Source organism: Pongo pygmaeus, chromosome 17 (genome assembly GCF_028885625.2).
Source record: "Pongo pygmaeus isolate AG05252 chromosome 17, NHGRI_mPonPyg2-v2.0_pri, whole genome shotgun sequence".
NCBI lineage: Eukaryota > Metazoa > Chordata > Mammalia > Primates > Hominidae > Pongo > Pongo pygmaeus.
The window spans coordinates 21,535,362-21,560,154 of NC_072390.2; the positions used below are offsets into that span (position 1 = coordinate 21,535,362).

Sequence of the window (24,793 nt, forward strand, 5' to 3'; positions counted from 1 at the left end):
TACTCATTTTCATGGCTGAAAATAATCAGGATGGGCATTTGTCCATAACTCCTACAGGTTAATTTCCTGACATGATATGAGCCTTTAAGAAGTTATAAAGGGTTACATCATCTTTTCATTTCTGACACCAATATACCAACAGAACTTGAACACAGCCATCTGACCTTCAGAATCAATGAAATACGCAGCCTGAGAATAAAGAGAGGGCGTGCTGTTTGGTAACCTGACTTCAACACCTAAGCAATCACTAAGTTTGGCTGAGCCGATGCACAGAAATAAAAGGAAAATAAAGTCAGATTTTAAAAGCCAGATGTTACGCAGGTTAAACACAACCTCATTTAAATTCCGAAATCACAAGATACTTATTAACAGTGATGGAGCCGTGAACACAGCACTCCTTGGAGAGGCCCCGTTTAGCTCTGCGGCCTCGCGCCATCGTTTCCGGTGGGCAGCACCCCTCTTGGCTCGCTCCCTTCCTCCCGGCTCCCGCCACAGCAGACAGGAAGCACTGTGTGAGCAACAGGAAACCTGCACTTCCTTGTCTTGTGCACCGGCCAACCAATTAGCATGTCACCATGAGGGGCAGATGCACATGAATATGGAGCACGGAGCCTCATTTTTCTGTTCAGTCTGTCAAGCCATGAATTCACTCATCCCATTTTGTCCTAAAACCTTGGGGTGGGGGTGGGGGTGGGGGCTGAAGGGAAGGAGGGTTTCAAAAGCCCCATCTACAGCGACATGAAAAAAAAAAAAAAAGTCAGGCTCTGTCAGCCCTAAAGGGCATTTCTAAGACCAATGGCACCATCTTTCCATACCCAGGTGCACTTCCCTGTGGAAGGTTCTAGACACACCGTGGCCCCTCAAATTATTCCCTGTGGCAGACAGTGGTATTGTTACATCCGCTATCCACTTGTGTAAAGAAAAGGGAAGACCTGATCTAAGAGTTTTGAGGCTGAAAGATACAGCAGGTATAACCAGATATTTAATATGAAAAACCCAAGTATCTAAATGAGATTATTAGTTGACATAAGCTCCGATAAAGGTACAGAAATGAAAATATGCAATGCCTAATTCTACTGATCAGATTAGAGCAACTTCTATAGAAAATTACTATTCTTTGCTCACAACACAGTTTAAAGCAATGTAAACACATCCCTATTGCTACTGTGCCCAAATACTTCTCTGCTGAGCTATTAGCCATCGTTTCATTTTATAAAAACCATAATAGAAAATGTGGCCAAACAGATAGATGGAGTGTTCCCAGCAATATGGAGAAACAGTTGTGTTTATGCAGAGATTAGTCTTTCAAATTGAGAGATCTCCAAAGCTCCATTTGTACTTGAAAGGCTTGTCTTTTTGTTACCCAGTAAATAGCTCATTCATATTCTACAAAGAAAACCCTCTAAATTGGGAGAAATAGCCATATTTAACATTAGGTAGGGAAATGGGGCTGAAAGCGAGAAAAGAAGTCTATTTCCCCCAGTTTCTTGGACTAGATTAAAGCTTTCCTTTATAATTTAAAACAGCCTCTGTTTTCTCCACATATAAGAGGCAGAAATTTCATGAAAGGCTGAGAAGTACTATCCATTAATGCAGAAATTATGCCAAAGAACAAGTTAAGAAACACATTTTTAAAAAGCAATCTTGGGTCCTTTTCTCTTATTCTGCAGTACATGTTTCTTAGCTGCTGCAGCTCCCTAAAGGCAGGGGTGGCTGTCAAGCTGGCCTGAAGTGTGGGTGCCACACAGGTCCTCATGCAGGGCTCTTTCTGCGAAGCCCCAAGGTGCTATGCGCTGTTGGGTGACTGCCCTGTCACCTGCCATTAGTTACTCAGAATTAGAAATATCAGAATCGTGTGAATGAGGTGAACACTAGATGATGTAAATTAAAGCCATCCAAAGGCGTGATGTATTCCTTGCCATCTCAAAAAAATGACAATTTGGGAGATGAGAATATGTGTTAACAACTGTTTTTAAGCCTGTTTGAGCACAAAAATAACAGAATGGAGCTATGGTGTTAATTTAGGGCAACGAAGGGAATGCAGAGAAGGCATCCTGTTCCCTTCGTCAGGCAGGTGCCCTGGGATGCTGGCGGGTTTGCTCTTCTGAACCGCAGGCTCGGGGGGCTGCACACTTCCAGGGAGGCGGGTGGGCAGGCAGCATGGCCTCCAAAAGAGGTACAGGAAGGGAAGAGAGAAAAGGAAAACTGGGGGAGAGGGAGGGAGCCTGGGAGCTGGTTGTCACCCATCCCGCAAGGTCAACCTTTAGGAGTCCAGGGGGGACATGGCCACACCCAGGAAGAGCTCCCATTCCCTAGGTGCACACACACATCACCTGTGATTCTAGAAACCCTGTGTGGCATCTTCAGGGGTCGCCGATTGTTTCGTGGAGATTCTTGGTCTCAGGCCCCCCAGCGGGACCACAGGTAGGAAAATGCTCTGCTTGCCCTGTAAGCCATCCCTGGCTGCTGCCCCTGGCGGTCGGGATCTGCCTTCAGCTTGCCCTAGAGAGCCCTGCAAAGGCCACCACGGCACGGCCACAGGTGTGTGAGGCTTCCAGGAGCATCTCCGCATGAGAGTATACTGTCCTCACCGAGTCTAGGCCGCGAGCTGCCCTCCACTGGAAAGGTTGAACCTCTCTGGCTACAATGTTGTAGAAAAGCTCCCAGGCAGGGCTCTGCTCAAGCTCTCTGCATTTCTGGGAGACATCCTTGCTGTCCCTGCTCCATCCATGACAGCCGCCATGACTGAGCCCACACTGGCCTCTTGGACTCCCACCTTCTGCACTGATATACGCCTTTCTTGGGCGCTCTTCAAGGCTTGGCATAGAAGAATTTGTATCAGTTAAGGGAAGAAGATAAATCCTAAATCTGTAGCTCCCAGATTTCTTTTTTGGAATCATTAAAATCCAAAAAAATTAGTTCCAACTGCTTATTGAACAGTGACTGTCTCACAGCCCTATGTAGAAGTCACCTTTCTTAGACCAAGGTTGGCATCTCATCCTGAAAACCAGCCCCCTCCCTGGCTGTGTGGTCTGGAGAGTCCCATCACCATGCACCCTGGCTTGAGAACACCTGGATGCATCTCTGGCCCGTCCCCCTGTGGCCCCCAGTCTAGCGGTCAGCCTGCTTGTCTCAGCTCAGAGTGCCTGCATGGACCCCTTGCTTCCCGGCCTTACTCCCACAGTCCTAGTCAGACCTGTTGCACACCTGGCTCCTGGTAACAGTGTTCTTTCTGTCCAGTGTAACCACGGTTGACAACACCACCTGCTTTTTTGAGGACAGTGAAGGACTCCACAAGTGCCGGCCTTGGTTCTGCTGTACTTGCAGCTGTCACGGGATCTGAAGCCAGCCCACTGCTTTCACAGAATGAAGCTCCAGCTCATCCACCCAGGCAAGCAGTGACCCCATGAGGCAGGAGAATAGGATCTGGAGGAAGGGAACCTAAGACCGATTCACACCGACTTCCTAGAACTAAATCAAAAGGAAAACCCCAACTTTCCATGCCCAAGTAACACAAGGACCAGAGGCTACTCCCTTGCAGCTCTGCCCCCTCCCACTTTTTCTGTGTGGCAGATGAAAAATTGAAAGTACCTCTGATTGGACCCCTCCCACAACCAATCAGGCTGGTCAGGAGCCAAGTCTTCACTTGCATAGGAGTACAACTTTGTAACTTCACTTTAGCCTCTGATTGGTCACTTTCTGCAACCAATCAGACATTTGCATAGGGTGTAACTTTGTAACTTTGCTTCAGCCTCTGATTGGCCCCCTCCTGCAACCAATCAGACTGATCATAGGCCACTAGTTAATTTACATAGGGTGTACACCAAGTAACCAATGGGAAACCGCTAGACAGTCTTTAAAGCTGAGAAAATTCTGTAACCGGGCTCCGGAGCCGCTTGCGAGGGCATACTACCACCCTGTGGAGTGTACTTTCGTTTTCAAGAAATCTCTGCTTTTGTTGCTTTATTCTTTCCTTGCTTTGTGTGTTTTGTCTGATTCTTTGTTCAAGATGCCAAGAACCAGGACACCCTCAACCAGTAACACACACTCTGCTTCTTCAATGACGTTTGTGTTCCTAGAATCCATTTCCCTCAATCAGGTACGTGTCCCCATCCCCACATCTTCCTCGCTCTTCTTGGCCTTTGTATACTATGTCCTCCTACTTCCCCCGGTTACCCCAGACTCCCAAAACCCATGCAGTCCCCAAGGCTATCTGTCCTGCTCAGGCCCTGGCCACGAAGAGCCCTGCCTACCGATCTTCTGTACTAGCCCAGCACGTGTGGATTCATCTGCACGACAGACATCATGGGGCACCTTCTGTGAGCAGGCGCTGGGGAGACAAGGCCAGCCCACCTCAGTTCCCATGGTACTCGGAGACAGCAAGCCAGGCCACCCCAGCACGGTGAGGTGGGCACTGTGTTCACCGATAACAGCGGACGAAGGTTGGTGCAGTAGGGGCTGCAGAAGGGCCCCGGCCATGCAGACGGCAGCATGGCAGGCTGTTCCAGGCACACAGAGGGCAGCATGGCAGGCAGTTCCAGGCAGAGCTGCCTACTACACCCCAGTGGGCTGACTCATTTGGTGTTGGAAGAAAAGGGGAGAGTAATTTTATTTTTATTTTGCTCTTCAGCAAAATCTATAATTTTGTGTTTATCTTAGGAAGTTTATGATAGTATATGCATATAATATTAAAATAATTAAATACACATATAATAGGGATTATCCCCAAAATATTTTACCAAAGAGAGACACATGTTCCAAAAACTCGGGAGGTATGAACTGTCTGCCTTAAATACCCTCATCACTAATTGTCCTTTTTTGGTCTCTCTCAACAGCACTACCTTCTCATCAGACATGAAGAATTTTCTTTTTCTTTACTCAGCACCAAATCTCTTAGAAAATACAAAACGGACACATGGCTTCGTCAGATGACATGGGTCCAATCTAATGGGCTGCTCTAAAACTATCAGTTAAGGACGGGTGCATGGCTCACGCCTGTAATCCCAGCACTTTGGGAGGCTGAGGCAGGAGGACTGCTTGTGCCCGGAGTTCCAGATCAGCCTGGGCAAAATGGTGAGACCCCCATCTCTACAAAAAACACAAAAATTAGCCAGGCGTGGTGGCATGTGCCTGTAGTTCCAGCTACTCAGGAGGCTGAGACAGAAGGATCCCTTGAGCCCAGAAGTTCAAAGATGCAGTGAATTGTGATAGCGCCACTGCACTCAAGCCTGGGCAAGACAGTGAGGCCCTGTCTGTTAAAAAAACAAAATAAAAGCTATGAATTTAGGAAAATAATGTTCATTAACTACTATTTTCAAACATGTCCCTATTCTTATAATATACTGTATCCTTGCAAAGCACCTCTCCTTCGTGTTCCTCTTCAAAAGGAAGCTGGAGAAACTGCAGTGAAATGACAATGACCGTGGTGTGACAATGTGGGGGCAGTGGCTCTGGCTCCAGCTCAGTCATTGGCTGTGGAACATTAACCATGTGACAGGGCTGGATCCAGGGTATGACCTTGAGCGGAAACTTACGGTATGCTTACCTTGAGTTTATGCACCTCTAATGATGAGACTAAGCTATGATTCATAGACTTGCCACTGATGTAAATATCCTGCACGTGCTCCTTAAAGTGCAAGCACTGCCTGAGAAAATGTAGACCTGGAAGGGTTTTCTTCTTTTTATTTAGCAATATCTTTCTATAGGCAAAGCCATATGTATCTCTTCCCTATTGCTGCTATAACAAGCTATACAAACTCAGTGGCTTAAAACACCAAATTTGATCGGGCGCGGTGGCTCACAGCTGTAATCCCAGCACTTTGGGAGGCTGAGGTGGGCAGATTACCTGAGGCCAGGAGTTTGCGACCAGCCTGGCCAATATGGTGAAACCCCATCTCTACAAAAAACACAAAAATGAGCCGGGTGTGGTGGCGGGCACCTGTAATTCCAGCTACTTGGGAGACTGAGGCAAGAGAATGGCTTGAACCCAGGAGGTGGAGGTTGCAGTGAGCTGAGATCACACACTGCACTCCAGCCTGGGTGACAGAATAAGACTCCATCTCAGGAAAACAAAAACAAAAAGAAAAAAAAACACCAAATGTTATTTTTTAATTTTTCTTTCTTTTTGAGACAAAGTCTCAGTCTGTTACCAGGCTGGAGTGCAGTGGCCAATCATAGCTCACTGTAACCTCAAGCTCCTAGGCTCAAGTGATCCTCCTGCCTCAGCCTCCAGAGTAGCTGGCACCGCAAGCATAACCCACCACGCCTGGCTTTTTTTTTTTTTTTTTTTTTTGGTGTAGAGATGGAGTCTCACTATGTTGCCCAAGCTGGTTTCGAACTCCTGGCCTCAAGTGATTCTCCCACCTCGGCCTTCCAAAACCAAAGTGCTGAGATTACAGGCGTGAGCCACCACATCTGGCCTTAAAATGCAAATGTGTTACTTTACAGTTCTATAGGTTGGGAATCCAAAACTAATTTCACTGGGTGAAAATCAAGGAGGTGGCAGAGCTGTGTTCCTTCCCAGAGCTCTAGGGGAGAATATTTATTTGCCTTTTCCATCTTCTAGAAGCTGCCCACATTCCTTGGCTTGAGGCCCCTTCATCATCTGGAAAGCCAGCAATGGCAAGTCAAGTCCTTTTCACATGGTATGGCTCTGACCTCTCTTTGGTGGTCACCTCTGGTTCTGAGCACAGCTGGGAAATAGTCTCTGTTTTTAGAGGACTCATGTCTCCAGGTCTGCCTGGATGGTCCAGGAAAATTTCTGCATCTCAAGGTCCTTAGCCTTAATCATATCTGTAAAGTCCCTTTTGCTAGTAAGGTAACATATTCACAGGTTCCAGGGATTAAGAAGTGGTCACCTTTTTTGGGGGGCATTATTCTGCCTACCACATCTTTCATGCAATTAGACAAAACAAACAAAACAAAGCAGTGAATGTTTCAAAACAGGTGCAAGAGTTGCTCACATGAATAAATAATGTATAATTTTCACCTGGGCACATGCTCCAACCTGGCCCTGGCTCACAAGTCTGTTCAGGCAGGACACCCAGGATGGTGCTTGTGGAAAGATTTATGCACAGAAGACTCATTCCCCTTCCTCAGCCACGGAAGCAAAGTCAGGTGTGTACCACACCTGCTAACACATAGTGCTTCTAAAGCAGCGCGCCGCTCTCCTTCTTAGTTGCTAAATTTGTTTTGCGCGAATGGCATTTTGAATCCTCATCACGCAGAGTCAGCACAGTGGTGTAGACCCCTCCACGGCTCCTGCTCAGCATCAGCAGCAGGCTCCTTATCCGTGCTCCCCATGCCCAGGCCCTGCACGTTCTGCAGGCTGTAGTCTTGGTCCAGTTAGGAGACTTGCCTTTACCACGCTTTTCAGCAAGAAATGAATGGGCCTACCGGCCTCACCATTAGGAAAAGCAAAGAAGTCATGAGAACTACGTATGAACGACCACCACCATGGTGCTGGGATACATCATTTTCCAAGACCATTCATGGACCTGTTCATTCCATAAGCAAACACTGATTAAGTATTTGCCACATCCCTGGGGCAGTGAAGGACAGGAAACTCCCTGAGCGTGGTCCTGCCTTCATGGAGCTTACCACCACGAAGAGCAAGTCAGACCAGCACTGAAATAAGCACACTGCACAGGGCAGGGGGCGCCCAGGTAGCGAGGCGGGGGAGCCACCTTCACAGCAGAGGGCCCTGGGATGCCTGGGGAGGGCCTGTGAACCATGGGGAGATGTGGTGGTGCCGTGATATGCATCTATCTACAGGCTTTCCTCCACGGCACCTGGCCTTGTGTACCCCACAGCCCTGTTACAGTCTTCTGTTAGAAGGTCGGGTGCATCAGGCCTCAGGAAACAGAACTTCCCCAACCTTCTCCTGTCCTTTCTGTCCGCCTTTCAGCTGCCAGGCAAAACATCTCTCTCCTCCAGCCTTTCCTGTTGCTCATACGACCCTCCTCAGAGAAGGCCCCATCCCCACCAGCGGGGAAGAAAGCTGACATCAAGAAGCGCCCATAAAAATCCAAGAGGACAGGGTTCAGGGAGCTTCTGGATGGTGGAACATGCAGAGGCTCTTGGAGGGGGGTGCCCAGGGAGGGCACAGGACTCCACATCTTCCCCATGCCCTGCCCCACACAGCCCTTCATCTGTGTCCTTTGCAATATCCTTGGAGCAAACTGGTAAATGTAAACATGTGTTTCCCTGAGTTCTGTGAGCACCCCCCAGCAAATTAATCAAACATAGCAAAGGGGTTGTGAGAACCTCAACCTGAAGCCAGTCGGTGAGAAATTCCTGAGGCCTGGACTTGCAACTGGAGTCTAAGGGGCAGCCTTGGGGACTGACCCCCCGGCCTGTGGAGCTGACGCTACAGCAGGTGTCCACTGCTGGGCTGTGGGGAAGCCCCACACACTTGGCCACAGAAGTGTTCTTCTATGTGGATGACTGTTCTCTGCTCTCACACCAGAGGAAAAACACAGGGTGAGGGTTTTCCCCAGACAGACAGAAATCCTGGGAGCTGAGAAAGGAGGTGAAGGAGGAGTGGAAGGAATTTTGGATAGCACTGTAAGCCACAGAATCTAGAAGAAACCACATGTCCCAAGAAAAATGGGTGGCATCGTTCTGCTGACCTGTGATTTACTGGGCCTGAAGCTGGGGCTCAAACCCGCACTGATAGCATACATTGGTTTATGTCTGCAAATATAATAGTTTCCCATTTCTATTTATATAAAATACCCTTTTAAAAAGCAAACTTATTATGAATGCATGTGTATCTGATGGATTTGTGTGTATATGTGCATGCATGGACCCTGCACTGGACATTCAGGGACCAAAAATAAACAAAACACAGACCCTCCCTTGGAGGGATTTACTCATAATCTAGTAAGAGAGAAGTCATTAAACACATAATTAAAATCCAACACGATGTGGGTTAGAGGAATCCAGGGGCAATACAGGAGCATCATAGAAAGAAAAAGGAAAGGCAACTGGCCGCTGAGACGTGGAGAGGGCGCATTTAGCGTGACGCACACCTTTCACCAGAGCTGCCCAGGGAAACCCTGGGAAGGTGCACAAGGAGCAGGAGGGAAGGTGAGAGAGGGCACCCCGGTCAGGAAGGGGCACCCCTGTGTAGATGTGGCACACTCAGGAAGGCAGGCAGACGGCGGGGGGACCACTGCTAACGCTCAGGCTACCACTTTCAGGCAAAACGTGTGCATGCTCCTCATTCCCCACCACAGCCAGTCATTTTGGTAATTATTTATTCACACCTCAAACCACAGCACCTGACACCTGGAACTCTGCCCTGTTTCCTGCCTAGGAGTCCGTGACAAGACGTCCCTTAGTTCTTGGAAGATGTGTTCCTGCCACAGCAGTGACACATTCACTTCTCCCCCATATGCTGGGAGCCAAGCGAGGACACGTTTCCTAACAATGCAGACAGCGCAGGACATGGCGGGCGCTCCTGCCAGAAGTCCCGGCAGGACTTCTACATGGAATTCAGGGCAACCAGACTTCGGAAGCTGGGGCTCTGAGTAAAACAGACTAATAAACAGGCTTATATTTTAAATGTTTGCTTTCTTCATAATCTTAAAAATATACAACTGCAATTTATCATCCATTTATCTTAGCACCACCAAGAGTTGCTCAATTGTATGTTAGAGCACCAGAAATGGCACCCAGTGTGGGTTTGAACGCAGCTGAAGGGGAGGCTGCCAAGCCCCCGGATATCTTCCCTGGGGCTGTGTGGAAGGAGGAAGCCAGATGCGCAGCTCTGCCCCAGCCACAGGGAGGACATGACTTGGCCCCCTCTCCATCTTCCGCCTGTACCTCAAGTGATCCAGCCCAGCTCGTCAGAGGGAATGAGGACCCACCCTCAGAGCCGTCCGGGCTGTGGGAGGACGCTGAGCTGCTCCTAGTGTCTCCTCTACCTGCTCACCAGGAGCAGGTGCCCCCGCAGCCTCCAGCCTCTTCTCACCATGGCTACCCAAGGGCATCTCATGACCTCTATGGGCCTCATAGACGTCACATCAAACCCAGGAAAAAGCACCACATCCCACTTGAGACAATGAATTGCAGGTGACTATTTGACAAGCCGTCACGTTTTGTCAACATTTAATTAAATGTGTCTGTTTTAATTTGGCAGTTTTCACTTCCTATCTTGGAAGCAGAATTTTTTTCAGGTCTCCAATATTTGCATAAGCCCCCAAAAAGCTTGGAAACCCCAGGCCTCCTGCCTAAGTGCCCACTGCGTAAAATGACCTGCCTGCCAGCCCAGCCTGAGGAAAATCCCTGGTCCTGGTGCCAGGACACCTGGTGCCTCTCCCAGGCAGCACCTATGCCCCCTCCCCAGCCCCCAGCTCCTGCACATACAGGTGTCCAGCATCCACCAGCTTCACTTCCCTTGGAGGGACACCCTTTGGACTGCCTAGCTCAGTGACCATGTTTGCAGGGTTGTGATCATCCACTCAACAAACGCAGACTGAGCACCCAACAGGGCGCATGCTCTGCTCCCGCCGCAGGTGATCCAGCACTGCGCGCAGCCAAGTGGGATGCCTGATGAATGAACACAGCAGGACCAAGGCTGCTGCTGAGGGCTTGGAGTGGTCTGATCTCCAAAGGTAACACAACATCCCACACATCCCCATACATCAGGGACTGTCACAGCAACACAGTGCCTCTCTGCCCTCCAGCACCTTCTGGACCAGGCCAAGCCCTTTCCCAGCTCATCTGTGCCTGTGCCCAGACCTGTGGCTCAGGTGGATGGCCAGCCCGGGCCAGGCATGTCCTGCTGCTACCCTCTCTGCAGAGACAGGCATCCTTCAGCATGCACAAAGCCACCCACCTGTAAGCAGATAGCCTCTGGCTGCCTTGTCTACTCACTGAGTGTATGTTTCAACCGATGGATTTCCCCAAAGTAAGAGCAAGAAAATAAGGAGTGAGGTGCCTGGCTAGTAATAAGGGCAAAGATGATGAAGAGAATGGAGTCATTTGCCAGGCTGACCCAGGAAGCAAATGGAAGACAGCACTGCAAGCCAGACACTCAACATTCCATATTATTCACAACTTAATATAATGCACTTAAATCATCCCTTTAAATGTGGTATACTGGAATTCTTTCACAAATTTATTTAGACAATGCATTTAGCACCCCTTTCTAGTGCTCAGAAACTCCAACTAGATAAACATTAACCACAAACAGGTTAAAATCCAATTTATTTTCATCAAACGACTGCACCCTGTCATCATCGCTAACATTCCCTCCACGTGAACACTGCGCCTGCTTGCGCATCTAACAGTCAGACAAAAAGGGGTCTTATATCATCGCAGAGCCAGAAAGACAGCACACCTTATAAAGGAGGCAGGATGCCCCTTTTGGAGAACACCCCTGCAATAAACAAAACTACCATGAGATGCTGGGTGTGCACGGCGCAGCCTCCGGCTCTGTCCCCGCAGTCGGCGGCAGCGCCGGAATGAACATCTGCAGTGTGAACACGGCGCCCATTAGCTCCCGCAGCCTGTTAGCATATTTTAATGCTGTGATCACAGCTTTCTATTTCCATCAAGGCGCCACGAGGTGCTAGACTCTGGATCACACATTGCGTCATTATTGTCCCCACTGAACAGATTACACAGCAGTACTGGGGACGGGGCTGGGAGGTAATGAGGGGCAACAGAGGGAAGGGCAGGTGGAGCACCGGGCGCCCTGCAGAGGATGGGTGGGCACTGCTCAGAGCTGGAGCTCTCATCTCAGCGGGGGCTCAAAGACATCACATGCCCTGATCAACGTCTCTCTCAGACACCTGAAAATAATAACACTATTTACAAAGAAACACCTCTCTTGGCTAAATGTTCCATCTAATACTTATCTCATTAAAGTTAATAACAGAGGTCAAAGTCACCATTTCAGAATGCTTTTTTTGTGTGTGTGTGTCGCAAGTGACTCCAGGGATCAAACCTGCCTTCCTTGCCAGCAGCTGCGAAAAGCCAGGCTTGAGGTGTTAATAAACCAAGGTCACTAAGGAGTAGCGGAGCTGCTGACTCTTGATTTTAGCTCATTCTTGTGATACAAAAAGTGCACAAATCCATTGTCATGTATGACACAAACAAGTTTCAGGGCTGGGCCTCCAAGAAAAACATCATGAAAGGTCCTGCTCCTTTCGAACCTCACACCCCAAGTTCACACACAGCAGGACACCAGTTCACGGGCCTCCTCATTTCCAAAACGCGAGCACGTGCATGCGACCACAGGCACACCAGGAGCAATGCAAAACGAAGTCCACCATCATCTGTTTTCAAAGGGCAAGACAGCGGGGTCCTGCTTCTTTTAAAACGATGACTGTCCCTGTGATTCCTTCATTTCATTTGCACATGATGCAAATCCCATGACCTCACACTCGCTCATGTGCAACCCCGCAGTGCTCCCCATGCTGAGCAGAGCACAAGCCCATCTCTGTGCCCTTTCTCTCCTGGGTCATTTGCACTTGGAAAGCAGCATTCCATGTAGCATCCCCCGTGGTCCCCGTCACTTGCCCCAGGATGTTGCCTCTGGCCTTCCTGGAGGTTCTCGCTGGGGTCACCCCTCAGGCTGAGACTGGACGCATTATCACTGACCCCCTTAATCCTAAGGAGGGGTCCAATGAGTTCTTATCACATCTGGTTGTTCTAACAATTCAATGAGATGACTCAAGTAAAGCACTTAGCAATTAGTAAACACGCGACCTGGTGGAATTGTGGAGAGAAGTTCATACATGCAGAAAGCTCTTTTGAACATTGCAGAGCATGACCAAGATGCTGACTGTCAGGACTGCAGATCCCTCCTATGTCGGTATTTTTCCAACTCCCCAGCCCCAGGCTGACTCATAGCAGCAGCTCTGCCCAGGAGCAAGGACTCCCGCCTTCCTCCTTTTTCAGCTCCAGAAGAGTCTCCTCCTGTGCACTGGAGTTCTTCCGTCCACATCTCCACTCTCTAGGCTCCATCCTACCCTCGCAGAGACTTGCTCACAGGGGTCTTCCTCTCTCTCTAGCGCACCCACCACCTTTGCTGAGCTATCCCTCTGCCGAGAGATAGCCCCAGACTCCTCCTCGCCCCCTTCCACGGCACACAGTCTGCACCCGCTGCATCCTCCGAGCACAGCAAGGAGGGTGGCCAGGAGCCGCCACTGCCACCGTGAACCCCAAACTGGGGACACCACACTGGGACCCTGCTGTGCCGGGCACACTCTGACTTCCCTCTCTATTCATCTCCTGCTGTGGCTTTCATGTGGATTCCTCCAAACCCTTTTTTACATAATCCCAAAGGCACAGCTTCTGGGGACCTGCCCCTCTGACAGCCTTCCTAGCTAGGCCTAGTCCCTACTCTTAGGGGCACACGCCACGTTCACCATAGGCGCCTACTCTGCAAGGGAGGGTCCTTCCGGGTGATTTCCTCCTGCCACCCTGACGCTGCCTAACCTGACAAGTTGGTGTGAGGACAGGGTCTAGTGGAAGGAGAACTGGCCTAAGAAATGGGAAGCACTGCTAGGGTCTGAAGGTTTTTGTACTCTCTCCCCACCCCCAAAGTCATATGTTGAAATCCTAACCCCTGAGTGACGAGCTTAGGAGGTGAGGCCTTTGGGAGGCATTCGGTCATGAAGGCAGAGCCCTCAGGATTGGGATTCATGCCCATGGGAGAGAGACCTCAGAGCGCTTCCTTCCCCTTCTGCCATGTAAGCACATAGCAAGAAGGCACGGTCTGTGAGCCTGGATGCAAGCCCTCGCCAGACACCGAGTCCGGCAGCACCTTGATCCTGGACTTCCCAGCCTCCAGACCTGTAAGACGCACATTTCGATTGTTTATAAGCCATCCCATCTATATTAGGCCATCTCTTGCATTGCCATAAAGGAATATCTGAGATTGGGTAATTTACAAAGAAAAGAGGCTTAACTGGCTCTGGGTTCTGCAGGCTACATAAGGAGGCATAGTGTCAACATCTGCTTCCGGGGGCCTCAGGGAACTTCCACTCATCATGCAAGGTAAAGGGGGACTGGTATCTCACACTGGGAAGCAGAAGCAAGGAGTGAGGGGGGAGGTGCCGCACATCTGAACAACCAGACCTTGTGAGAACTCACTCACTACCTCAAGGACAGCACCAAGCCACGAGGAATCCGTCCCCATGACCCAAACACCTCCCACCTCACCCCACCTGCAGCACTGGGGCTTACATCTCAACATGAGATTTGGAGGGGACAAATAGCCAAACCATATCACAGTCTATGGTATTTGGTAATAGTAGCCCAGACAGACTAGAAACATACATATTATACTTCTGCCAAAGACTATTTTTGTGACCTTGAAGTAGTCATGTAAATTCTCAGGCTTCATTTCCTTTCCTGAGTGCAGAACTAAACTAAGCTATCTCTAAGGACCTTCCGGCTATACAACAGCTTTGTGTTGTAGCCTCTCTTGCTCAAAAACCTTCAATGACTTCCTTCATGAAAGAGAATGAAAGCCATCTGGCCTGACATCCCTGGCTTTCTAGAATCTGACCCCACCTACCTTTCTAGTGATGCTCCTCAAAGTCAGCCCTCCCCTCCCCGCAAGCTTTCATGACAAGCCTATGTGGCATCCCTGCCCAGCCATCTCCCCACGACACCCCCTGAAGAGCAGGGGTTCTCCAGACCCTGCCAGCCCATGATGGTGGCCTCCCTGAGCACCCAGGCTCAGGAAGATGTTCCCTCTGTCCTGCATACTGGCACTGCGGATACATGCCACAACTTTGTGGGCCTTCTCAAGGACACCATTTAGCACTGGACAGAACAAAGCTGGGAGGCAAAGCCTCCGTCTCACACACACTGCACCCTTCCATGTCACCTAGCCCCTGCAGCCCTGCACCTGCCCATAGAGCCCAGCCCATGCCTCTCACGCATTCAATACTCAGAAAAATACCTTCCATGAAGTATCCCAGAGATGGGATGTTTTGTACTACTCAGCATACAATTTTCCACAAGTGACTACCCCAAACATGTTTTCTCTATAACACCCTCCAGCCCCCTGTCCAGACATAATCTTTCAACAACTATTTCTCCTTCAACAACTTATGAAAACTAATCAGTCTTGGGATCTTGTGTTTTTTTTTGGGGGGGGGGGGGTTGGGGGGAGAGAAGCTAACTGCACCGGCTCCAGGTCCTGTCATTTCCAGTTAACATCTCCTAACGTGAGAGCAGACACTGAACCAGAAGGGCGAGAGGAGGCAGCGGCCGCTGATCTAGAGGCCGCATGGGGCTTTAGTGGGAGGCACGGGTAGGCCTGGAAGGGCAGGGTCTCTGCCAGCCTTTTAAGGTCAGATTGGCATTTAAAATTCTGGGTTCATGCTAACCCCTCTCACCAAGGAAGAAACAACACTTAACACTTCTATCTCCAAAGCCTATGCAAATGGAAGAGGGAACTCTCTCGGTAGTGTGTTTCTTTGGCTGTCCTTCCACAAAAAGTCACATGAAGTCAAGACACGGGCTTACATCCCGTGATGGAAGGTCCATCATTTTGCTTGATTGGCTCAGCCACCACCCCGGCCCCATGACAGAGAGAGCGGTTGGGCCTGAACCCACCACCTGCCCAAACCCAGACAGGGAGAACAGCTGGCATGCAAGGGCCTGCGGCGGTACACCCTACCTGGAACCATAGCTGACCTTCCCCCAAGATCTAAGGGTAAAAAGCCAGAAGTGTAGCTCAAGTTCCTTTTTCTCTGAATTTTTAGAATAAAGCAAATAACAGATGCCCAACACCCTCCACTAACAATGAAGAGATAGATAAGGATGGAGGAGATAGCGCCATGGCAGAGCCATCCACAGCAGACAGCCCAGCTCAGGGGCCCTCTCCGGAACAGGTGCATGCCGCAGGAAGGCAGGGGCCTTTCTCAAGGAGGCAGGGCAATCTGAGATTCTCCTCTCCCAAGCACACATATGAGCCTGGGGGTCACCCCACTGAGCCGCCAGTCTCTGAAATGGGGAGATGCTCTTTATGGTCCCAAGATTTTAAGTGAACAGAACCAAGAGGTGGTAAATTTTCACTTAGCACAAGGCTCCCCTTCCAGGCCCCATGGCTGGCAGCAGAAGGGCTGATGCCCACAGCCCAGCCCCCTGCCATGTGCCCCTTCCCTACAGGCCATCCCAGGGAATGAAAAGTTTCTGCCCTGAGTGGATGGTCCTGGTGTGAACAGCAAGCAAAGCGTCTAGGGCAAGAAGGTGCCCATCTAAGGACAGCTGGACCTTCCAGAGGACCACGGCAATTTTTCTAGGAGCTGTCTGGAAAAAGGACAGACTCACTCGCTGCTCACAACTGCAAACTCCTGAAAGAAGATTTCTCTCTTGCCTCTCCAGTGATTGTCTACTTTGAAAATATTTTTTATCTTTGATCTCTCTTTTCTTTCTGGGAAGGAAGCAAAAAATATCTTCTTTTCCCTCTGCTATTAGCTCTTGGGACAAAACAAGAATGGATGAAGGAGTGAAAAAACGATTACTGCAAAGTTTAGGTTGTTGGTTTTTTTTCCCCATGTTAAAGCTGCCATGACTGAAAGAGGCACCAGCCCAGAGGATGAATTCAGAAGTCCAGCCCTCGGAGGGTCACCCACCTCTGCAGTCCACGACATATCTCACAGCAGCTTTAGACTTCAGCTTTATTTCTGCAATTACTCAAAGATGGTCCCTTCCAAGTTTCACTGTAGTACCCTTTTGGATAATTTTTTTCAAGACGAAGACGTGGTTAGCGGCCATCAAACCAAGCGACAAAGCACCTCCCAGCTGAACGGCAAGCTGCTGCGTCGCCTCCCGCCTTATCGGTGGTCCCCCAGCCTCCGCCCCCCGATCTCATCTTTACCTCGATATCTCCTTCCCGACTCCCACCACACTTACACTGGGAGTCTTCATGAGCAGAAACTCACTTCTGACGTCACATAAACTCCAACCCCGCCACTCAGAAAATAATTAGGAAGACAAGCATCACGACTACGCAGGCACCCAAGCGCAGCCAGGCAGGCGCTGGGGATTTTTTTTACCCGCTTTCCTACAGCTCTGCCAGTTGTGGAGCTGCCCGGAAGAGACCCAGCATGAAGAAATTCGCGGAGATTCATAAAAAGAGAAAGCAAGCCTGGTGAGCCTCTAAAACCCTTGCAAATTAACAGGCTAAATGAACAGTCAAGACCAACGGTTTCGACAAGAGCAGTGCTGAGTGTGTTAATATACACAATTAACGCAGGTCACCCCACGGGCTGCATTCCTCTGTTAACCACACAAGACAACATCCTCCTTTTCACCCCAGCTCCTCTCTGGCCTTTGAAGCCTGGGTCTGAAATATATCATTCTGCATTCTGGGCAATACAGCTTAAATCAATAGTGTTATCATCCTACAACTGTCCTTCCACACTCTCCCTAATGCCTAATAATTGTCAAGTTTGCACTAAAATTGATCAGTAACGGCGGGCCTTTTCTCTTAGCACTCCCTCTCCCTATACCCTCCCGGCCACCCCTTGGCCTCCCCCAGGAAGCAGGATCACATTGATTTCTATCTGATTACAGGAGAGCTTGCCCTGACTTTCCCCAGTTACTTAAGCCGGCGTCTCATTGCGTGTCCTTAGAGACCAGGGCTTTGCTCAGGCAGAGAGCGTCTAGACAGTATTCATGACCCATCTGTCTGGCACGGCCCAGCGGATGGCAAACTCTATTAGAACTGAAACCATTTTTCCCTCCCCCTTCTCCCATCCCTCTTTCCCTTTGCGAAGCAGGAATCTGACACTGAAAATTACTATCATTGTTGCAATTCTCAAAATAGCACCGCCAGACTTTCATTAACATCCACGCTAGACTACTAAATATTTAAAGAAGTGGATAAATTTCATCTGAAGTGGGACAGCCCCGCACACATGAAAGCGTAACAGAATCAAAATGTAAATCTAAGAGGTTGTTTTTATCCGAGTAAATTTAGTGTCACAGCAGGAGGAAATGATGCCTAAGGTTTATTAAAACTTACCCTCCCATTTGTTCTCCGCCTTTGTTTATTTGAAAAGGCAGAATTACCGTTTAAGACCCTACACGATTTTAATTGATCAGAAAACCGTCTTGGAGAAACAAAGGCAGCCAACACAAGGGGTGGGACCGGGAGCGGAGGGTGTGAGGCTGCCAGCGCCTCCCTGGGGCTCATCCCACAGAACCGTTCAGGCAGAAGCGTGTTGCCAGTGACAGCCCCTGCAACTCGATCCCGTGGAGAGCCCAGAGAGAGGCATATTGCCCTCCACATCTTGTTTTAAATACCACTTTGGGTCACTGTCACAGTCAGTAATTGCTTTGCCATAGATTCTTTTTTTTTAAGTCAAAAAAAAGGAGGCGGGGGGGAGGGGGGTTGGGGAGCCCTGTCTAAAGCACACAGGCTGCTCTGCAGAACAGCCCGATTCATTGAGCACGGCCTTGATGGAGGCCAGCCAGAATTAAGTCTGTGGAAACCCAGAGCCCCTCACCCCAGCCTCGCTCCAAGGTAACACCACAACCTGGAAGACCCCTGCCCCACATCCCCTGCAGTCAGCAACATCAACACAGGAAGTCCAATCTGCTGAATGCCAGAGGGCCCCCAAGGCAGGCCCCACCCCTCCCAGCACAGCTGGAGATGCTGAAGGGGCCAATGCGCTCAGACAAGAGTCAGAGGGAAATTGGGGATCAGAGGCTAAAAGCCCACATGTGGCTGAGGCGGGCTCTTGGTGCCTGCAGCAGGTGAAGCGGGGAGGGTGATGGCAGAAACAGAGCCGCCCCCATGCTGAAGCCACGCTGCTTCTCACCTCCCCAGGGCAGCTGTCATCATCCCCAACCTCCTGACAAGACAGTGAGTCAGACAGGAGAGCTGGCTTCTGGGTCATACGAGTACTACCCGGACAGGACACAATCGAAGAAGGGATAGCTTATCAGTTTGTAGAGGAAACCCCAAGGAATCAACAGAATCAACGATCCCTGACACACAAGGGCTCTTAGGTTAATTTTTCATAATCTGTTTGAAAATCTAGCATGAAACCAAAAATCGCCATCTACGTATCAATTGAAAACAACCATCCTCTGCGGCCCTCCTGAACAGAAGACGGTTGGTTCGATCCCCACCACCCAAGCCCTTCAAGCCTTTTAAGAACTGATGAGTAAATCCCTATCTTACTGGAAAAATACCATGGGAGGGGAAAATAGCACCTCCAAAGACAAACAAAACCATGGCCTGAGTTCAATACCCCAGCAGCGGCACGCCTTGGCTGTGTGACTCTGAGTAAATCACCTCACCACCCTGAGCGCTGCATTTTTATGACTTTCTAGGGTGCTTTTGAGAGATAAATGAGATAATGCATGTAAACAGTGAGCACTCGGCAAACAGCAGCTCCCTTCCTACCTAATTCCCATCCCCAGGAAGCAGTGGACCCTCCAATAGATGATGCTTACTGAGCATGTACTGTGGGCCAGGTATTACTCTAATTGCCTGTCCTGCACTATTTCAGTAAATCCTCAGAACAACCCTTTGAAAGATACCAATATTATCCTCATTTTATAAATGAGAAAATCGAGGTACACAGAGGCTGAACAACTTGCCTAAAGCCAGGTGACACACTCATGCACACATGCACCACACAGCCTCACCCTCACACACAGACACACACACTCATGCACATATGCACCAGAGACTCAACCTCACACACACACACACACACACATACATACATGCACCTACACACATTCTCACACACACATGCACCACACACCCTCCCCTACACACATACATGCACACACACGCACACACACTCATGCACAAATGCATCAGACTCTCATACACACACGCACACACACTCATGTATACATGTACCATAGACCCTCACACATACACACACGCACACACACACACGGACATGTACACAGATACACTCCTACATATATGCACCACACTCACCCTCACACACGTGCACATATACGTGCACACTCATGCACAAATGCACCACAGACTCACCCTCACACACGGACACATTCACACACCTGCATACACATTCCACCCATGGCACACCCATGCATTCATGCACACACCACACGGAGTCACATGCATGCACACACCAGACTCACACACACTCCCCGACACCCACACACTTGTGCACACACACTACACATTCTCACACATACTTGTGCACACATACCACACACAGTCCCACACACTCTGGCATACTCACATCTCATGCATACACACACAGACTCACACCTGCTCACACACTTACATGTCTTTAGGGTCGGCAAGAAGCACTCCACATTTCTTCTGTGCTTGGCACGACTGGTCCTTCCTACACAGCAGATGGATATTTAGAGGCCAAAGGTCTGTCCCTCCAGGGCTGCAGCACTGGGAAGCCCTGACCGGTCACACGCACAGTAAAACACACTGTTGGTCCCAGAATAAATGCTTACCAGAGTAGGCTTCTACTTTGGTTGGTTTGGGTGTTTATGGCAGTCTAAACACACATGGGAAGGACAGGCAGTTTGTGGGCACCAGCCTTATGTAGTCTCTTCCTTTGTCTTCTCATGCAGGCTGCCAGCATCACGTGGATATTTTCAATCCTTGCTTCCACTTGCAAGGTACTAGGCCATGCAAGCAAAAGCCTTTTTCATCCTCTGGTCAGGCTTGAGTTTTCTAAAATAATAATACTCATCCCTACACTCAGCAAATATTTACAGGGCCATGCCCCATATGCTACATGCGCCAGGCACCGTGGCAGGCACCAAGGCTACCACAGAGACCTCATGGGCACTGTTCACCTGGCAGCCATGCTCATAGGATGCTGGGAGGCAGCAGAGAAAGGATCAACGGTCTCCAGTCAACACTCTGAGTGTCCACTGTGTGCAGCTGACCTTTGAACAATTTGGGGGTTGGGGCTCTGATCTCCATGAGGTGGAAAATTTGTGTATAACTTTCAACTCCCCAAAAACTTCACTACTAGTAGCCTACTGTTGACTGAAAGCCTTACCTATAACATAAGAAGTCGATCAACGCACATTTTGTATGTCATATGTATGATATACTGCATTCTTACAATAAAGCAAGCTAGAGAAAAGAAAATTTTAAGAAAGATCATAAGGAAGAGAAGGGGAGAGGGCTTAGCCCCTGCACGCCAGGAGTTTAACCTGGAGTTAAACAGGTCATTGACAATCCCCAAATTCCAGATGCGACCTGTGAGTTGGTTATTCAAGTGTAGCAGAGGGGGTTCCTAAAAATGTTAAATGCATGCATCAAACATATTTCAATTCATCAGTTCATCATAACACACAGAGGAAATCTCAGTGGTCACCTGTGCAGAGTGACAGGGAACCTTCATCCTTAAGTTAATCGATCCTATATGATATACACTTCAGGGTAATCAAATCATTGATGGGGAATTTCTCTTTATAGATGTATCCCTACTAATTACTTGAGAAAAAAGGACAGAATTTGGTTGTGACTGTTTTGCAACCCCAAATGCCTGACGGTATCACACAAGAGACCAGCAGACACAATGTGCTCCTGATGGAAGAGCTGTACTGAGGCAGTAGTTTCACACACACAGCGTTCACACCTGAGTCTCCCCAGACCTCTGCATTACCTACCACGTGGCAGGAATGGTGTGGGACAGAGAAGCACGTTCAGTGACTCCACAGGAAAGCAGCCAGCAAAATCCAGAGTACAGAAACTGCAGAACAAGCAAGCCAGACCCGTCCACCCAAAGTCAGAAAAGGGAGAAGGGGGAGGAGGAAGAGGAGGAGGAGACGACGACGATGACAAGAAGAGGGAGGGAGGGGAAACAGATATGGAGAGAGAACCTACAGAATCAGAGATCCTTCAGGAGCAGAGCGATCTACGATGCCTGGAGCTTCTTTGGATCCTGGTGCAAACAAATGATAAACAGAACAAACCGAAACGCACATTTATAAGACAACTGGAGAAATATGAACTCGAAAAGGACATATGGTGACTATTCTCTAATATAGAGAATTATGGTTAAGCTTTACTGCAATAATTATACGGAAAAAATAGAAGCGTCTGGCATTTGCGAGCCCTGGTTATGCACAGGTTACCTATGTGGCTATGTGGTTACGAGCCTGATCCCCAAGCCCTCAATAAACAAAATGCTTGGGAGGTGGGAAGTTGCTGGCTTAAGGTGGGAAGGAAGGCAGTCATAGCTTGGTGCCTACAGGTGACAAGTAGGATGCCAGTCTCTTTGGAAGAAAAAATGAAGAAGGTGGGAAAAGCTGGTTTCAGAAGTAAGATAATCAGCTCAGATTTTAATAAGTTGGATTTTATTTTATTTGGTTGTTATTACCCTAAATGGCAATGGGAGGAAAAAGTTGCCTCCTGAAAAAGTCCTAAAGTCATAATCCTGGCATAACTGGGTGCACTTTATCAGCTCCAGTTCATTTGATTTGGGGTCAGTTTAATGAGGTCTCCATATAGAGAGAAGCAGCTTCCCCCCGACCCTCCAGTAGCAGGGGGAGCTGCTCCTCTCCCTGCTTTCCCCGAATCAGATTCTCTCAGTTAAGTGGAAATTCCACTGAAGCTCAAAGGGAAAGTTGTGGTTTCTTGTTGACGCTGACCTTACTCTTAAGGTCCAGTGGAAAGAATCCTTCAGCAGCGCTGGCTTCCAGGGTCTGTGCTCACCAAGGCTTTCAAAGGGCGTGGCACGTGCCAGGCTACACAGACCACTCAATTATCGCTTCTGGATAGTCGAAGGAATGCTGCTATCCCCCACTAAGATGTGGCCAAGGGGCTTTGGAAATACAGCACCACAGGAAGTGCTTGGCCGGGCAGGAACGGTGAGGTGGCAGGTCCACCAAGCGGGATGCCAGCCTCAGGCTCCCCACAGCCGGCCGGCCAGCAGGTGGCCTGTCCTAGGACCAGGGCAGGAGGTGGAGCCTTATACACTGGCTTCTGGCTCTCTAGGCCCAACCCACTTTCTCAGCCGTGCCCCACGCGGGCCCCAGCCATGGCTTTCTGTCCTAAGACAGCGCCACCCTCATTGCCAACCTATGCTCATGCTCTTCTGGGCCCTGGCACTCTGTCCTCTCCTCTTGCCATCCAGCACACCTCCTCCAGGAAGCCACTGTGACCACTAATCCAACCAGGATGAATCTCTCTATCCCCTGAACCACAAATGACTGGACCCACTCGGTCCCCGGGCCCATTTTTAGTTATCTTTGTGCAGGTGTGAATTCGCCTCCCCACTCTCAGCACCTTGATAGCAGGGTCTATATTTTCCTTCATTCCTCGTTTCCACAAGGCCTAGTACAATGACCAGAGAAGGTACTTCATAAATAATTTTGTTTGTATAAGGAATAGTTTGTATAATTATTTTATTTGTGTAAATAACAAATAATTGTGTTTGTGTAATTTGTATGTTTAGTGCTCGGGGTACAATATTTTGATAGAGCAGCCAGAGAAAAGATGTTACAAAAGCTGGCAACTTAGGCTGACAGCATATTTCCTCTTCCACAGAAAGATGCAGCCAGCAAAACTCATTCCCCAGGAGATAATGGATGTCAGCCCAGACCTCCACGTCCATGCAAAACCCTTTGGTCTCTCAGCAGAATAAAGCAGCCTCGGTCCAATGATAACCTGACCATGGTGAGGAGAGGCAAAAGGCAGATGAAACCCACTATGCCTCAGCCTGGGCTCCAAACACATTTTTGTTTGAAGAGAAAAGCTACTTACAGTAACTTTCAGAGCTTCTGTGATTCTTAGTATTGCTGGCTTTACAAATAACAGTAACATTTTCTGGTTAACCTTAATTCATGCTGAAATTTAGCAAATATCAAGTGGGAGATATGGCCAAGACATCTGAGCCATGGAGCATACTCAAAGCTAATGGCATGGACAGGAAACTGAACTGATTCTAGCTCATCTGGAAATCCAGAAGGTCTCACCTCACTTCAGCCTCAGTGCCCTCAGATCCGGAACACTGAGTATATCCTCCAGGTGGGAACAAGGTGACATAGATCACACAAGCCAATCCTGCTCCTAAGCAGGAAGAAGAATGAGGCAACGCCTTTCTGAAGCATGGCACTTCATAGACAAGAGTTCATGGGATACTCTGATTCCATCCAGGTGGAGAGGAAGGGGACCTTACCGTCAGAGCAGCACACCATGAAAGGCAGGCTGTCTGTCTGCTGTAGGAAACGGGCTGGTGAAGGATCCAATAAAAAGTGTCATCCACTAACACCCGAGGCTCTAAGGCTTGTTCACAGCTATAACAGGAAGTGAAATATCCCTGTTCACTGCCCAACAGAATACGGGGAAAAGAATATATAGCCATTCAATATGAGGCCACCCTCTGGCCTCCTCCCCTGGGAAGCCACACACCCTGGCAGAGGTGAGCTGCAGCAGAGGACAGAGAAACCACCACCTGCCCCGGAGTTCCCAGCTACACAGAACAATCCAGAGGCAACCCGCGCCGTGAGCGTCCCCCCCATGACCACTCGGCCAGCTCCCTCGGGCGCCTGCAGAGAACCTGAGGAGAACGTGGGGGGCAGCCACAGGCCAGGTCGCAGCTTCCCCCAGGGGACAGAATAGGGAGAATCATCCAGGATCGCTGGGCAAGTGCACTTGTGGACACCTGTGAATTCCTGCTCCGTGTACGGAATGGTTCTGACATTACAGATGGACCATACAAAGTCACAGCAGCGCACTCCCCAGGAAGGGCCACGTGGGGAGTGGAGATGGCAACTGCAACACGATGACGTAGACTGTGTTTCCCACGGACGTTCTTTCCTTTAGATGCTTACACGGCAGGAA

General features: G+C 49.3%; 1 protein-coding gene across 18 annotated transcripts in view; it reads right to left on the reverse strand.

Moving 5' to 3' along the window:
- LDLRAD4 (low density lipoprotein receptor class A domain containing 4) overlaps positions 1 to 24,793 on the reverse strand; it is a 439,373-nt gene that overhangs the window by 190,405 nt on the left and 224,175 nt on the right. For 2 of the 18 annotated variants that reach the window (XM_063653353.1, XM_063653352.1), the window contains exon 1: positions 16,888 to 16,917. The exons of the other annotated variants lie outside the window; for them this stretch is intronic. In XM_063653353.1, the coding sequence (XP_063509423.1) occupies positions 16,888 to 16,902 (15 nt within the window). In that variant the 5' untranslated portion in view covers positions 16,903 to 16,917. Of the gene's footprint in view, positions 1 to 16,887; positions 16,918 to 24,793 lie in introns of those variants that run through there. 18 annotated transcript variants of the gene reach the window in all.